Source organism: Porites lutea, chromosome 6 (genome assembly GCF_958299795.1).
Source record: "Porites lutea chromosome 6, jaPorLute2.1, whole genome shotgun sequence".
NCBI lineage: Eukaryota > Metazoa > Cnidaria > Anthozoa > Scleractinia > Poritidae > Porites > Porites lutea.
This window is the reverse complement of record NC_133206.1, coordinates 25,531,919-25,550,496: the sequence shown is the minus strand read 5'-3', so window position 1 is coordinate 25,550,496 and position 18,578 is coordinate 25,531,919. Positions and strand designations below refer to the sequence as shown.

The following is an 18,578-nucleotide window of genomic DNA, read 5'->3' as shown; positions in this document are numbered from 1 at the left end:
CCGCGGTTTGTGTAGTCAACGAGTCGAGAAAGACTCTTTCTGTAAAGAAGATGGAGCAGTTCAGCAGCTTTCATAACTTTGAATATGAAGCTGATGGTCTTAGAGTGTGGAAATGCTATGGTATAGGCGATAGAAAGTACATTCCATATGAAATGCTTTATGTCACCAATCAGGTTCCAACCGCTCTCCAAACAGTGGAATCCCAAGAATTCTATGTACCACTTGGACAACGAAAGGTAAAACCCAGTTCAGAAGCTAGCAAGAGTACTGAGAGTAGTACACCACTGTTTGAATGATCAAAGCTCGGTTGCAACGAGGCCTTTGAATCCTTTGCGCAGTTAGAGCTGCATCTTGATGTCGGTAAACATACTGCCAGCAGGTTAAACCAGTATGATGTCATCAGAAGGGACTGGGCACTGAAATTCTCATCTGTAGATAACCCTGCTGACACCGAAATGTATTCAGTGCCTTCCGGGGGACCACCAACGTTTTCAGAAGTCACTTCAAGCAAATCATCTCTGCAAACAGGTTGGGCCTTAAGCAAACCGAGAAGTAGCGTTAGATTTTCGCCAAAGGTCAAAGAATACCTAACAGCACGTTTCACAATAGGAGAAAGAACAGGGCGTAAGGCTGACCCCGGCCAGGTTGCAGCAGACATGCGAAATGCAAAAAAATGAGTCTAATGAACGCCTGTTGACTAGATCTGAGTGGCTTTCAAAGAATCAAGTTCAGAGCTTTTTTTCGCGGATGGCAGCAGCACGTCGTAAAGAGAAGGGTGTTGTCGGCTTGTCAACGGAAAAGGAAGAAGACATACAGTGCTTGCAGGAATATTCAGAAAGAGAGGATCTGATTAAAACAGTAAATGAAGAAATTAACGTCGCACATCCTATCTGTTTTGACAGTTATGACCTGTGTGAGCGTTCTCATAGCAACACGGGCCAAGAATTCAATGTAGCCATGCTTAGGAGTATCTGCAACCATTTTGAGATTCCTGTGAAATCGAGGGACAAAAAGAAATTCCTCCTAGACAAACTGACAGTCATGATAAGTGAATGCGAGTGTGTGTCTGACTAAAGCAATGTAAAGCGTTTCCTTAAATTCCTACCTGTTGTGTTGTGCTGTCGTAAGCAGGGTTACGTAAGTCAAATTACAGGGAACTTAGCAAAAGCAGTATTTTTACACATGGTGACGTTATTTCCGGCCGCCGTCCAACCCTACCCGTCCGTTCAAACAAAGTTTATACGGCAAGTTGTCATAGCCTATTTCCCTGCTCTTTACTTTTTTGAAATGGGAAAAAAGTGAAATAATAAACATTAATGTTATATGAAAAATTATATAAATTACTATCTGAAGAAATGACTCAACAATTTTCAATTTACAAGACATGTTTTGGAAACTTATTCCATCTTCAGTTGTAGAAGTTCGTAACAATTTAAATATCTTCAGTTGTAGAAGTAGTTACAATAGGCCATTCACAGTTGAGGGCTTCGTGTCCAAGCCTTTGAGTGAACGTGAGGCTGAGGTTGACATTGTCTTGATAGAAACATCCTCTCTTTTCTAATGTAAATTTTGCTTAAAAACACTAGTTAGCATAAAACCACACGATTTTCATATCGCGACGCCGTCACTGGTTACCGTGTGAAATGTGAAACCAGTGGTGGCGTCGCAAAATGTCGGCTGTTTTCTCAGGCTAGCCATTTTCAAAGTTTTCTGCAATAGTCAACGGCAAAATTATAAAATATAATGTTTTGTGAGTTGAGGAAGCTTGGCAGGCGATAGTCGTTACAAATTAGTGAAAAACAGCACCCAAGTGAACACGTGATTTACTGTATTTTGAATAACTCCTAACAACCAACTTCTTTAACTTATCATTCCTTGTAACACTTAAAAACGTCGTTCTTTTATACGTTATGGGTTTATTTACAGTATCAGTTGTTAAAACAACATTTTTGTAAGCACGCCTTTCGCGTAATTAAATTCCGTTGATAAATGCACTATTCTGGGTGGTGAATTCCATGCCTTGTTTTCCTAGTTCCAGGATTCCATATTTCCGCTAGGAATCCTATTTCGGTCAAAACACCACCTGACCTTTTTATTATAGAGCGAGTTCCAAGGAACTGTTATCTGAATTTGAAGCAATCGAATCCTTATTTACGTTTCAAAAACGAACGTCGATTTGTTTCTTCTCTGATCCTCAAGCAAACTAGCTATCAACGGATGTTTTACCGGCTAATTACCGAGAAACGTTAGACGTGACCACGGATTTGCGTCTGTTTCAGTATTCGAGCCGTTTTGGAATCTGCAAGGAATTCTACTTTAGGCGAACGACAGCTATTTTCAAGGCAGTATTAGCCGGATTCTGATGAAATCAAGATTCCTTCGGATCAGAATATGGCTCAGTTTGTAGGTAAGCCGTCCTTTCACAAAATTTTCTTGAGATGGATTCATTATTTCACACAGTATTAATGGACGACAAATCGCTCAATATTGACATCTTCGTTAATTCAAACGGTCATAACTTTTGAAATACTGAAATAGTACTAGGGTTCTTGTAAATTCTTGTCAATTAAGGAACAATATTTTCGGCTCTATAGTCTAGAATAATCAACTCTGTCCCAAAAAGTAGAAATATGCTTCTAACCTAAGGCCATTTTTGGCTGCCTGTTCGATGGCATTTTATAGGGGTCACATTTTGGTTGATTTCATCTTTCTGGGTACGTTTACGGAGAAATACTTAATATCTAGAACAACGGAAGGCATTTATCAGTAAATAGGTGTTAAATTTGTTTCGAGATGTTGCGAATAAAAAATTTTACAGCGCTCCAAAAAATGCCAAATTTTCAATTTTTGGGCCCCGCAATATGGCCATGGCGGACAAAAAAAATTCGTGCTTCTTAGCGCGGCCAGAAAATAACTTTGAATCAAAGCAAACCTATTTTAGTTATAGTCCCAATAAAGGCTTTCATCCACCAGAGTTTCAGGCAAAATTATTTTTCACGCGAAATTGAGTGGGCGGTTTTTACTGAGACTGCCTCTTAAACGTAGGATGATCAGAGGCATTTAAATTGTTTGCTATTTCGTTCCATGAATCTCCTCTTTTCTTACTACGGTAAGGATGTTTCAAAGGTTCAGCAACCAAAACTTCTTCGCAAAGATTCAAATCATGAAGTTCTGTCCACTCCATTCTAAGGAAATTCACATCAAAATATAAATTAATTTTTCGGAAAATTAGACTCTAAAATGACCTCAACGGCATGAAAATTTACTGCTCAAGTTAAAACAATTGTAAAAGATTGCATATAGGTAAACAAAACAAAACAAGTAATCATTTTGTTAGTTCTCGATTTCATCTTCTTAACTTGAATGTTTTGCAGACAAGATGCAAATCCAACAAAGCCCGAATTTTTGACTGTTTGCAAAGTTTTCATGTTTCAAAATCATAGTAAGATTCAACATTGTGCAAAGATTAGAAACTGAGGAATATCTAACTTTCATTTCAAAGGCCAAACATAAATTGTCTTCCTAAACAAGATGAAAATACATAAATTTACACTCACGTTCTCGCGCATTCGGCCTGGACGGCACAGATGGCGTTTTCACGTTCTGAACTTCACGTGGACGACTAGTGAAGCATACGCAGTAGCGCGCTAAACGGTATTTTCACTTCCGGTCGTCGCCCTCAGGGCTTCTCGTCGACCTTGCTTAAGGTCCCTAATGAGCTCTTGTAAGCGACCACATGGCAAAACAGTAGAAAGCTTACGAGAGCCTCAGAAATTCATTACTACTTCATAAAGAAAAAACAAAACAATTTAATGTTTAATGAGTGTTTCTAAACTTTTAGAAATACAGTGGTGCACTGTACAAGATCTTTATCAAAAAATCGTTAGCGCAGTGTGCAGTTTCATTTAAAAAGTGTTGAATTAGACTCTGAGTGGTGGCTTACGAGACAAAGGAATGATTTTAAGTACCACTAAAATATTAAATTACAGCTTTCTAAAATTTAAACTATTTTTTAAAAAAAGTCATAATGTAGAATCTGGCGCTTGAAATCAGAAAAGTCAGAAGTACTAAAAGAATCCGGAAGAGAGTTCCATAGTTTTGAAGCCATGTACGAAAGGGAGTGAAGACCATAAGTAGTACTTTTCGGAGACGGTAGAGACAAAACATAATTACTGCGTTAACTATAGGATGTAGACTGCAGCTGGAGAGTAGACATATTTCTTAAATAGCCTGATAGCAGGTAAAAAACAAGTTCTTGTACAACGTAAGTAAGAAATTCTAGTCTTCTTTTATACAGAGATTAAGAGTTTACTTTGCTAAGTAGAGAGTCGTATGGAGAATTATAGTCCTGCAAGATAAATCCAAGAATTTTCTTGTTTAAGGTGAGTGAAATCAAAGCTTGTCAGAGTTCAAACAGGGTTTTACAAAGGTGGTCGTAACTATAGGTAGTCCCTTACGAGAATGGTCGCAAGGGCCGCTTCGACTGTATTTCTGCTTGAAGAGCTCCCCAAAACCCAGCGAGACTGACGATGGCTCTAAGCCTTCACAACGGGGGTTACTGGGGGACATACAAGACAGAATTGAAGGACACTTTAGTTTAATACGAAGTTTCAACAATTAGAGAGAGAAAGAGAAAGGAAAAGGAGAAAACCATTATATCAGGTTTCCCAATCGTTCCTTTGCGTGTCTCGCCCTTAGCACTCGCGCTAGCGTACGTAGCATGGCGGTTTTGGTTGGGCGCGTTAAATAATAAAGGTGGGCCAGGGCAGAGAAACCGCGAGGAGATTGGGGCGGGAGCAGCTTCGACAAAACCGCCATGCTACGCAGGCTACACTCGCGCCCCAAACGAGCCTCTCACGCAGGCGTTTCTAGGGAGCTCGCATTTCCTCCCACACCACAGACCCGAGCACTCGCATTAATTACCCCTACCGTACAAGCTAAGAGTCGTCTGTCAACAAATTGTCTTCAGTATGCAAGTCCTTCAATGACCTTTATATTTTATTCTGCCTTCGTTCGTTGGTACCTTGGCATTTCTTTCTTGCCAGTTAGATATTGCCGTTTCACAGATAACGGGTAATTATAACGGTGAAAGAACATTGAAAGTGACAATGATCCCAATAAAAGAAAAAAGGTACATGACGTGGATAATAAAAGAATTAACGACATTTTATACAAAGTACAGTGAAACCTGTATTAACCGGACACCTTGGGGACCTTCCCAGGTGTCCGCTTAATAGAGGTTTGTAAAAGTTGCGCAATGTTTGTTAACGATTAACACTCAACGGTTACTCTGTACTGTGGCTAAGTTTTGTATTTTGTGCAAGACATTTAGGTGAACTTTGATCGCGGATGACAATCCTACGGCCGGATATCGGTCTAACCTACAGTTTACTGACAGCCACATGTATTGATTTATGTTTATTAATCGACTACAGTACGTATTTCAAGGACGTAATCCAATACTACTATTGGGCTGATTTAGCAACAGAACGGGAATGTCACTTGACGACGGGAAAGCGCGCGGAAAGGACTAAACTCGACTTCCGGTGCCCAATTTGCCGCACTGCCATTGGTCAAGCCAGTTATTTGACTTGCTCGCGCCGTCGTCAACTGACGTTCCCGTTCTCTTGGTAAATCAGGCTAATTGTCAATTCAGTCCGATGTCCGTTTAATAGAGGTTCTAAACAATAGAAATTAGCCAAATACAATTTATTTTATTGTCCGCGTCCGCTTAATAGAGTTATCCGCTGAATACGGGTTCGTTATAAAGGGAAATCTAAGACGTTAATTTCGCGACCCGGCTTAGTGTCCGCTTAATTGGGGGGCCGGTTAATAGAGGTTTCATTGTATACCAGTCAAACGTCAAGGTGATGCAATGAAAACTACCAATACACAGAGACATTTGTCATTATCAATTTGTTTTCTCCTTTTGTTAAAAAGCATGTATGTACATAGAAAAGAAGAGTAATCAAGAAAGAAATCGTTTAAGAATATTGTAGTATTTCTGGTCGACCAAATCCCTCATCTCCTCTGTCGTAACCCAGATGTGGTCAGAGTACTCTTCACCAAGACTAACACATCCCGTAACATAGTTTACTTTGTAGAAAAACACCTGAAGGAAAAAGTGTAAAAGAATAAACGACGCACCCTTTGCTCTGCAATACAGTTGTTTTTTATCACGCGGTTGACCAGCTTTAAAAGCTGATATAATATCTAATTTCAAACATAATCTCTCCTATCTCTTTCTCCATCGCGTGTTTTTTTCCGCTCCACTCACCATTTCATGCCACTCCTTATTACATGTACCTTCTGAACCCCTGGAACACACTAGGGCATTACGGACAGATTGGCAAACTTGAAAGGCATCTCCTTATTTGGTTGGTCACAGAATGCGCGCCGTTTATTTCAAAATTATCTGTTAACGTAATGTTAAAAGTGGTGTAACATATGCTATGAAATGTTCCTGTGATAGAATCAACCAACCTTTGTTATTTTTCACCTTGATATCATTTTATTACCGTGACGTGACTTTTTCAACCTTGATATCATGAGAACATTTTCTACTTTGATATCATTTTACTGCCGCGATGGAACTTTTTCTACCTTGATATCATTTTACTGCCGTTATGTGACATTTTCTACCTTGATTTTTTTCTTACCTGCATGATAAACCACCACGCACATACGCTTTGGGATCTGACAGTCTTTATTACAACAGGAACACTTAAACGCAAGTAAATACACCCGAGATAACTGATTACAACAAATACTTAAAACTACAGTCAAATCGTATGAAAGTAACCTGAGATCAGGCCCAATTTGAGCGGTTCTCATACATTCTCTCTAACGGCTACCCCTAAAATTGGGCGTGATACAAACTCTCTCACGTTTGCGCTCGTTAAGGCTAGATTTTGGCCGTAACGCTTATTGGCTGTTAGAACAATGCCACAAGATCTGATTAGCTGTCGGAAACGCCGGAAGTTGAAAGCGATTATTCCTTACGTGGTTGTTTTCGTGAATGATCTGCCGTCGGCGGAGAGAAAGGTCGATTTTGCTGCCTTTTTTATTGTTTTATGGTCTTATGGTAGGAAAATATGCCTTAATACGTACCACGAAAATTCAGAAAATTCATAGGTTGTTCATATCTTCTCTGGATTAGCTTTATTTACGGAACTAATGTGAGTTTATCGCGGAGTTGAATTCCTCTGAAAGTTGTTGACCGCTAACAAACTAGTGCAGATCAAAGTACTGTCCATCTTAAAGTGGTTTCATTTAAAAGTTTAGCCGGGAATGACTTTTCTGAACGGGGTACGCAAGCGGAGGCTCATTGCGAAAGAAACCTCAGTCGCCAACTGTGAAGTATTTTATTAAACGAAAACATCGCATCGCTGTTCAAGGAATTCTTGTATGCATTATCATAAAAGCTGACTTGTTTGCCTTCGCTTTTTGTAAAAACAAACCAGGAAAACTGGTGTCCTCGCTCGTTTGGCTGTTTGCTGTTTGTTAAGTTCGATTAATAAATTTAGCGAGCCAGGTGGTTAGACCTGCAGTAAAACAGCAACACAACTAAGGAAAACTACAAAGTGTGTTTGTAATACTGTTTTTCGTTTTATTTATACAAATATACGTCAGTTGAGCATGCAGTTTTAGAAGTGTCTGTTCGTTTTTCCAAAGTGGCAGATAATATTTACCTGGATGTTTAAAAATTATATATTTTTAGAAGTTTGTTTCTCTAGTAAATTCGCAAAATGCAAGTGTACGCACGGGACTAAATCAGCTACATTAAATGCACTTGAGAACTCGTTTGGTTTGTTCTAAGATAATTTATATATCCTTTGAAAAAGTTTGTGATATATTTCTCCAAGATTTTGAAAGATTTAAGTACTGAAAATCGGGGAAAATTGCCGAGGAAAATATTAAGGCAACAGACAAATAGATATTTCAGTATTGTAATTCGAGCGCGCGCAGTCAAAATATTAAAACTAAAACATCATGTCGCCGTCTTTTCGAAAACTTTTTACCTTCTACAACCTTTCTGTTCTACCTTCTGGTCTAAAAATAAGGTGGGGCAGGGCCCCCCGGGCCCCTCCCCTGGATCCGCCACTGCATTTTACTATCGTGATGGAACATTTTCTACCTTGATAACTTTTTACTGCCGTGATGTGGCATTTTCTACCCTGATACCATTTCACTACCGTAATGGAACAATCTTCTGCCTTGATATCATTTTTGTACTATAACACAAGCTAACAACAACAAAAGTTAAAGGAAAGTACAGTTCGACTACCTAAAAAACGACAGGAGCAAGGAACGGACGTTGATTGTATACTAGCAGCCAGTTATATCTAGTTAAATGCAAGATTTACAATTCTTTCGACATATTTTTTTAGCATTTGACATTCAGGGGAAAGGAAACAATCCATATTAAAAACGATATTAAGGTGGCTCGTGGATTTTTTAGGGGGGATACCTCCCAAGTTTGAGCATTAACTACGTCGGCATGAGTAAAGATATGGGGAAAAGGTTACCACAACTGTATTATAGAAAGATGAAAATTTCGTATGAAAAAATTTCGTATTTACAGACGAAACATCAAATTGACTGGGATTCTGCGACATGTATAACGTATTCTAAGGACTAATATCAACGTCTTACTTTAGAAAGCTGGTTTACTAACTTAGAACAAACACCACTGAATCGTAGCCAACAGTTACTAGCGCCGTGCAAACGACTTATTGACGAGATCAAGCAAAACTTACTAAGAGAGAACGACTGGAGAACTGACAATTTGACTAACAATAGACGACTGTTTAACTGTGACAATAGACGGATCGAAACGCACCAATTAATGATTACGAGTCTTCATAGCCAATAACATCACGGCTTAACTGACAGACGACCAATAACATCGCGACGTAATTGACCAATCAGATCCATAACCAGAGTATAATACCATCAACTGACGTGATACAACTCACTTTGACTCTGCAGATGACTACCGCACAGGTTGTCGAAACGTCAGTCACTGTCAACAACAATAGTCCTATTCAGGACTGCGTTCACCCGGACGATCAAACTCAACCTACTTTTGATCTGGGTTTTATTGAAATCGGAGTCGCCATGGCAACGTAATGACGCCATTACGTTTTTTATTTATCTTTGTGTTTCTGTGTACTAGGACTTTTTGTAAGAAATCGCTTAAGGTAGTGTGAATTTGATATTATCTCGCCTCGACATATAAGTCTTTCGTATTCAGGTCGTCTAAAGCTTGGCTAATTTTCCTCTCCTTGTCTGCTAGCTCAGCAATTTTTCCATCCAGGTATTTGATTTTCTTGTCTAAGGCATCTTTGGTGTCGTCTTGTTTCTTTTCAGTAAATTGCGTGGTTTGCGTTTAAGTTATCAATATCTTCTCCGGCCGTTTTCTCCAAAAACGCTGTGGCTATATGGCCGGTAACCGGCCGAGGTGTTGAAAACACTAAATGACCGGCAGTCCAATATTCTCAGTAAATTTCACAAAATCGAAAAATTTCAGCTAATCTAAACTATCATATGTCGATTAAGAAAAGTCAAGCGATCCTGAAATGCTTTATAGATCCCAAGTCTACCGTTTGGTTTAGCTTACTTTACGCTGGGCTCAGAGGACGAAACCATGTTTTGTGACACTTAGAACTTTTTTCGGCTCGACTGGCGGTCAAGGTTTTCAAAACACTAAAGACCAGCAGTCCTATATTCTCCATAAATTTCACAAATCGAAAAAATCCAGCCAACCAAACTACCATATGTCGATTAAGAAAAGTCAAGCGATCCTGAAATGCTTTATAGATTTCAAGTGTAAAAAAGCTTTTAAATGGTCCAAGCTGGGCCCAGAAAAGGAAACCATGTTTTGTGACACTTAAAACTTTTTTCAGGTCGACTACCGGTCAAGATTTTCAAAACACTAAATGACCGGCAGTCCGGTATTTTCAATAAATTTCACAAATAGAAAACAGCCAGCCATAAGTAAGTGTCCTCACGTCTCTTTTCCACAACTCAAAAAAGTTACGATCTTCATACACCCAGTCAAACCAGTTTTCATCTATGTCTTTTTTACACAAATACATGTATAAATGCTTAAGAGCTTAAAACAGTAAGTAAGGTCTGTCTTAGCTCATTTTCGCTGTATTCATACAGAATGTTGAACATTTCTCGGAAAATCTGCCTATGAAAGAGTCGTGAATATTGACAGCAACATATACTCACTTTACACATAAAACGTAATATTTCTCGTATGTTTTTATATAAACCGTAAACCATTTTAAAAACGCTAGACTTGAGATCTATGAAGCATTTCAGGATCGCTTGACTTTTCTTAATCGATATACGACAGTTTAGATTAGCTGGAATTTTTGTGAAATTTACTGAGAATATAGGACTGCCCGTCATTTAGTGTTTTCAGTACTTTGACCGGTTACCGGCCATATAGCCACAGCGTCTCCAAAGCTTCGAGCTTCGTTGTTGCCTGCGTGCAAATAGGAGACGTCTGCACGCAGGCAAGCGAAGAGCTGTGTTAATTGGATCAATACGACGAATGATATCTCTTACGGAATGTCGAGGAACGTGTCTACCCCTGGAACGAATGATGCCAATAACCATTTTCTCCCCACAATTTTCAAATTCTGCTTTTATGCCAGCCACTTGTTGATGCACATCGATGTCAGAAGTTATGGTAAATCTACTTTCTTGTCGGAAATTATAATTAACTTCTTTCAGCCGTCACCATAGTGTAGTCCTTGAAACACATAGCGTGTGGCATATACTTGTCCATGTAAACTGCCAGCTGCGAAGATAGTCTATCTGAGTTAAGTTAATGACAAGCTTAGGTCTCCCCACAGAACCACTACGATGTACGAGAGTTTCCGAAAATATTGTAGAGCTGTAAACGGTAGAGTCAACTGATTGTAACTGTCGCTCAACATCATCAGTGAGATGCTATATCGAATTGCTCACCTTGAACATTATCAGAAACAGAAGTATCTACTCCAGAGGCAAGAGAAGCTCCGATTAACCTTTCGTATGCTGTTCGTTTTGCCTGAAGTCTGAATAAAAAATCTTCTAACGTGTTTTAATCAGATAATTGTATCCTATGCTCCACTTACCGACATAAATCCTCAACAGATTCTAGGAAACTATGCCACTCGAAACTTTCGCTCATGTTTGTTCCAATCTTTAAAAAAGCTTCATATTCAATTGACAAAATAGCTGCATACTCAATTGATAGCGGAGCTCCCGCGCGCGCGAAGGGCGCGCGCAGCGGAGCACCATGGGTAAGAAAATTTGGTAAACTATCCATCCCAGAAAATTTGGTTATGACGTAGCGTACGCCCGTCCGTACACACACTTCATGTAAACCGATGTCAAATGTCACACTAGATCTTGCACAACTTGACTAGCCTCTTAGTTATGTAAGCCATCCGTGTGAGTACGATTAGATTGGCAGCTGTCAAAATCAGACATCCGCTGACAATTATCACATGACCGTCTCGCGGGCTCAGATAAAAGACCAGTCGTTTTGCCCCTATATATAAGCTGATATAATATGTCACACTTACCAATTCAACATAAAAACGAAACTACGCCGGACAAGGCTTTCAGTTGGCTGACAGTCGTTTAAAGTTACATTGGTAGGCCAAATTAAGGTCAATCAACAGCTGTCAAAATGGGACATGCGCAGACCGCTATCAGAAAACTAATAACGAGGGCTCAGGTTCGCTCAGATACACGATCTGGCATTTTCCACTACATGCCGGACAGAAATGTCCTACTCACACTCGCAGTCTGTTAATTCGAATGTTCGCCATTCTAATGAAGGTTAATTGACAGCTGTCAAACTCCGTCCGCACCACAGGCATACCAATGTTTAATCTCACACTTTCTAGCTAGTTTGGGAGCCTGCAACCTGATATTGTACATCCATGTTTTGATTAATTGACAGCTGTCAAAACAGTGTTTCTGCTGACCAGTATCGCCTGACCGTATCGCGGGCTCAGGTATCGACCCTCTGAGTTTGAGTAATATTTTGAAGGTATTGGCTGACAAGTTGCTACTTTTTAAATGATCGCAGGTTCAAGTTCAATTTTTTTTAAAATGCATATGAAATAAGTCGTGTTTCACGAGCCGCACTTTTAAAATGTTGATTTCGAACTGATCTCGGACACGAAAATTCAACCGGCTTTTACATTTACATGCAGGGAAGGCAATCGCTTTTGACTTTTCTCACTGTCACGCGTTGATCACGCTCTACGTCCAATTTTTGTTCTGATTGGTCAAAATTTGGCAGGTGAGTTTATGCGGAAAATTTTTGCAGCGTCTGGAAACTTGCTTACTGATAGCTGGAGCTGAGAGAGTTTTGGGTCATCTTGTGATGTTTTAAACTGTCTTTTTCTACTTGGTATACAAAATGAAATACAGCTGCTATCAAGATTGTTCTGTAATTCGTGGCTGGTTTGTTTATTGCGCTTTTTGTTGACAAATGCACCGCTTGTCAAAGTCATTGGAAATCCGATTTCGGATGGCATCGTTTTCAAAAATGAGCTTACTCTCTTGCCCTTGCTTGAGGCGTAAGAAGGTTGAAAAGTCTCAAGCGATTCTGGAACACTTGATGACCTTCAGAAGCAGCATCTCGACTGGTAAGCTTGAGCCATTATTGTTTTTGATTTTTTTTTTTTTCAGTTTCCTGAAGTCGAGAGTATGGTTTATGTGGCTTAAGTTAAAACACGAGCAATGATCTAACCTACAATAGTATCAGGTTTAAAAAGCCTTAAGACATTTTTTAACCCGCAAATTCAAAGAAAAGGTTCCGAAGATTATTTAGTTATGATTTTGGATGTAAAGAGAAAGCTCTGAGCGATTTTCTTGCCTTGAGTTCATCTTGAAAAAGAGCGAACACCGGGAAGCCGGATTAAAACATAAATAAGCTTATGCTTGCCTGACTCATGATTTTCTGAGACACTTTACTCTCAATACTTCTCTTCGTGAATGAAAATTATTGTCTCTGTACATGTTTCACCGAATTAAACTTATTTTATTGATTGTTAGTAGTCCCTCTCGCAATTTTCATCGCTGCACCGGTTGTTTCCAGTCGAACATAAACATATCATGTAGGAATACTCAAAACGCCGCCCGTAAATATCACCCGCTTTTAAAGATTACACATAACAAAATCATACACAGTTTAATAAATACAGGGAAATAAAACCTAAACATAACAATTTCTCTATCATGTTGAAGCGTAAATGGTAACTCTATTAATCACTTTGCAAATTTGGTGCCTGTCAAAAGTGGGAACCCGTCCGGCTGGCCGAAAAGTGATTTTGGGAATTTTTTTTATCGTTTTCATTAAAAGCCCATAATTATTACCCCGCATATCACATAGGACCAGATTTTTCTAACAGAAAACGTTTTATAATTCAATGCTATAATTTGTTGTGCAAAGGAAGCGCGTGCTTTGATCGTCGTGGATATTGAATGAGTGCAAATATTCTCTTGCAAAATTGTGAAAAAATGCAGAATTATAGGTTTAAATAGGGCAAAAAAGAGCGAATTCTATGGAGGCCCATTCTGGTCAAAATTAATATGATAAAATAGCATCACAGGTGACTTTTTTGGCCAGTGCAGCATTTACTATGGACCCGTTGTGTATTTTTGTCATCACTACACAGGATTTTTTTTAGTGTGTTGTTAATTTCTTTTAGCTGCATGAATTATTTTTTAAGGCTGTTTAATTTTTGTTGTTGTTGTATGAATAAATTTTTCATGCGTACCACAAATTATTTTTTTAGTGTACTGCGAATTATTTTTAATATAAGTATTGAAAATAATTTTTTCATCGTGCTGATAATTATTTTTCACGGTATCGTGAATTTATTTTTGGGCCTACAATGCTTTGCGGGCCTTGCAGTTGAAGTGGACTGATTCGCGTCTTTGACTTCCTTGGGCGACCATTTTGAAAACTTTGAAGTGGAGGAGTGCTTTCAAAGAGAATGCCAAGGCGAAACATTCTCAGGGAAAGAAACGAAAGAGGTTTTCATCTTTCTTACAAAATCTGCCAGGAGCCAGTTGTCTGTGCGTTAGTGATGACGTTTTCTGGACCGAAGATTTAATAGTGGACACTACGAAGCGACTTCACGACTTGTACAATGACAACTTCAGGAAGGATCTCCCGATTCTAATCCTGACAGGCGGGCACAAGAACTAGCAGAGCCAAATGGATTCAAGGTAGAACCTTCGCAGAGTGCTAGTGAGAGTAGGGAACTTGCTCGAGTGCCTTTACGATGGCGGTATAGTAACTCCTGATTTTTAACATAAATATTCGGAGATGAATGAGTCTGTCCAACGTCAGATACCTGCGACATATAGCCAATAATGCCATAACATAAATATTAGATAAATCAATCAAATTTCCCAGTTAGTGAGGTCTACTCTAACTAGCACTCAGCGAAGGTCTTCTACCTTGAGTCCATCTGCCTCTGCTTCTAGTGCTCGCCCGTCTGGATTAGAATCGGGAGCTTCTTCCTGAACTTCAGAGTAGGGGACACTCTCATTCTCTGCGTCTTTGTTCCGAAAGCCAGCATGCGTAGTACGAGACGAGGACTCGAGGTACAAGATTGGGTAGAGAACAGTTCAATTGGGCAGACATGTCAGGTTGAATAAGGGTTAGAATTGTGTACGAGTCGTGAAGTCCCTTCGTAGCCTCCTCTATTAAATCGTCGGTCCAGAAAACCTCATCGCTAACGACAGACTACTAGCTCTTGACAGATTTTGTGAGAAAGATGAAAACCTCTTTCGTTTCTTTCCCTGACAATGTTTCGCCTTGACATTCTCTTTGAAAGCACTCCTTTCAAAATGGTCGCCCAAGGAAGTCAAAGACTCGAACCAGTCCACTTCAAATACAAGGCCCGCAATGCATTGTAGACCAAAAAATAAATTCGCGATACCGCGAAAAATAATTCACGGCCCATTTAAAAAATAATTCTTGATACACATTGGAAAAATAATTCGAAGTACCACTGAAAAATAATTCATGGCATGAATGAAAAAAGTATTTTGTATACTTAAAACAAAAATAACTCTTGTTGCTAAAAATAATTACCAACACGTTGAAAAAAGTATTGTTTAGTGATGACAAAAATACACAACATGTCCATAATATTTGCTGCAGTTGTATTAAAATTGACTTGTGGTGCAATTTTATTGTCATGATTTTGACCAGAACGGGCCTCCATAGAATTCTGTCCGAGGTCTGTGTACTGTTTACCTGAGACGTGATGAGAAAAAGTATGTTTAAAAGGCTGGTTTACACGCCACCAGATTCGTCCCAAGATTTACTAGTAAACTAAACTTGTCGAACACAAAAAATCCGGCCTGATTTTTATTTTGGCCTCTCTTTTAGACAGAGGAATGCAACGTGTAAATTGGCTGCCACCAAGGACTATCGTGGCGCATGTGTTTCTTAAAATTATATTTCGGGGTGTTGAGGCCTAAAATGTAATAAATGACCCTAAATGTAATAAAGGTCCTAAGTGTAATAATTTTTGGCCCTAAATGTAATAAAGGTCCTAAATGTGATAACTTTTGGCCCTAAATGTAATAAAGAGTCTAATTATATGTGTAATAGGTTTTAGCCCTGTATATAATGGAAGTCTTAACAGTATACATGTATGTAGTATAACAGCCCCAAACATGATAAGGTGCCTGACTGAAACATGCGACGGTCTGATGCGATATTAGTGTTATAGCCAGCTGGCGATTCTGTTTCTTCGCCCTATTGTAGTCTTCATAGATATTCATTAACTTAGAAAGCGGCTAGAGCGCTCAAGAAGTAGGAGAAACACTTATAAATTAACTACGTCTCGATCGTGTTTCCTAATACATCCCTACATCATGAAACGCGAGTTATAAACAAATGAAATCTACACAAAAGTTTTCAAAATACAGTAGTAATTTAGTAATTGAAGGAAGTATTAATGTTCATTAGAAACAATCGTAGTAAATTAAATACTTTTGCCTATGGGTTTTTTTAATGTTGCGCCAAAAAAAGAAATGTTTTTATTTATCATTTTCCAAAAGAGTATGTCGGTCGGTCCATACAGAATGCTGTGAACACGAAGTTATATATAAACAGTAAGATATTAAGGGCAGTATATCTTTATACTTACACTACAGGCTGCCTTTGCCTATGAAACAGATTTTTTAGTTCAATCCAGTGGATGAAGTTACAGTTTCTTGAGAAAATTTGCTATAATAAACGAGGCTTTTTTGTTTTGTTACATAAGTTTTAAGATACGTCAGTCCTTTTTTGACATTAAAGAGTATTTAAAAAATTTGCTTCATATCATGGACCTCTGTTTTCAAGTTGTCGTTAAAGAAATATTATTGATAACAATGCTAACTATTAAAACTTATTTTCAACTAATTACTATTCGGTCAAAGAACTATTTACAATTCACTTCGATTAAACATTTTTTTCAGTTAATAATGACAATAAAAATAACAGTCATAATGATATCAATAACTGAATAATAAGTTGTTACTCAAATGGCTATATAGGGGATCTGTCTTGGGTATTTAGTGTTTGATATCCCCTAGACACATTCTGGCGCTCAGTTAACCTGTAATAAGACTAAAAGCAAACGCTATGAAGTCTTCTTATGACCCTAAGTATATAGATAGATAGATAGATAGATAGAAACTTTATTAAAGTGTCAAAAGCCGTCTAGCCAGGGGAAAAAAAACCCTTACTAATTTGGGGACACCAGAAGAAAAGAAAAAAAAAAGAGCTGAAAAAATTACACTTAGGACTTTTATTACATTTAGGGTCAAAAGTTATTACACTTAGGACCTTTATTACATTTAGGGCCAAAAGTTATTACACTTAGGACCTTTATTACATTTAGGGTCATTTATTACATACACCCAATGCAAAAATGGCTGCCAAATGAATCTTCTTTTGTTTAAATTAAAATTAGCCCAACTAGCCTCGCTTGGGATAAGGTATTCTTTTGAATTTTGTACTGAAGAACGAGGCTAGTTAGGCTTATTTAAATTCAGACAAAAGAATATCAATCTGGTAGCCATTTTTGCATTGGGTGTATTTGAGGCCTCAACACGGGGTTGTCCAATTATCCATAGTCTCTCTAACGGAGCAATGTTGGAGAGACTGGTGAATGCCACATTATGATGCTACAGCTAATGCAAATACAATACACCAATAGGTCTATTTGTTTTCCAGGCCTAATCTACTGTGATCGAACATGATTCCTTTTTTTCGGTGTACAAATAACTTGATGACGTTTGATGTAAAATTTGTTTCACTCTTGGACGGTCAAATTTTGATTTTTCTCTAAAATCACTCAGTCTTTGTCTCAAAAGTCAAATAAATGTGCCCTGATTTGTGGATTACAAGTTTATTGTTTGATTTAAATTATGAATTTATTAACGGGAGCTTCGCTTTTAGCCCTGGCTAAATCTATATATTAGAAAAATAATACCTTTTTTCAATCCCAACATGAGAAACGCGGGGTAAACGGGAAAGGCGTTAAATTCGTCAGCCCCAAGATTAACGATTGCACATTTCCGGATTAAATCAGATACACTCACGTTGCTTCTAGCTCACTGGCGTAAAAAGTAGAAAACAAAAATGTCCATGTATTAATTAATTTACTTCAACTTTGAAAATGTTATATCACGGCAATTGAATAAAATTAAATGTCACAACACGGATCAGAGGTAGAAAAATTAATGTTCCATCACGGTGGTAAAGTGATATCAAGGTAAACGCGTTACATCTCGGTAGTGAAATGATATAAAGGCAGTTAATGTTACATCGCGGTAGTACAATGATATCAAGATAGAAAATGACCATCAGGGTAGTAGAACGAAATTAAGGGGAAAAATAACAAAAGGTTGGTTGATTCTATCACAGGAACATTTCATTGGATATGTTACACCACATTAATCATTACGTGAAAAGATCGACTACTCCGTATAATTTTCAAACAACAACTTTAGAACCTTCTTTCCTAGTACTGTAAAAAATTTTATATAATACTCAACCCCTTGTAATTCTTATATTGATCTCCTTGTTTTATGCTGACTGGAAATTTGAGAAAGAAAATTATTTTGACAAGGTAAACACCTCGAAGGCTTCGCGCGGATGTGTCATTTCTAGGCAATCACAGTAGAATTGCGTAAGCATTAATTTGAGCTGAGAAGATGGGTTTGCTAGTCAGTATAAAAGCAAGGTGCGCAAATAATATATAGGGAGAGAACGACAACCATATTGAAGAGAGAATGGTAAAACCTAGAAGCTACAAAGTGAATAAACGTCCTGAATCAAAAGAAGTTGTATTGTGAAAAGGCTACAGCTAGTCCCCGCAGAAAAGTCTTTTTACATAGTGCATAGTGTTTTTATATAGTGTAAAATAATAAACAATTATTGGATGAGGTTTTTGTGATATCCAGAATAATCAAAGTCGAGGTAGGGGTTCGGCTTCGGCTGATAACCCTCAATGAGACCTTGATTACTGTGGATATCAGAAAAA

General features: G+C 38.3%; 1 protein-coding gene across 1 annotated transcript in view; it reads right to left on the bottom strand.

The window, feature by feature from the left end:
* Positions 1–4,893: 4,893 nt before the first annotated feature.
* LOC140941721 (large ribosomal subunit protein mL46-like) overlaps positions 4,894–18,578 on the bottom strand; it is a 64,344-nt gene continuing 50,659 nt past the window's right edge. Inside the window, exon 5 of the mRNA XM_073390735.1 lies at positions 4,894–6,112. Coding sequence (XP_073246836.1) covers positions 5,969–6,112 — 144 coding nt within the window. The 3' untranslated portion in view covers positions 4,894–5,968. The remainder of the gene's footprint in view (positions 6,113–18,578) is intronic.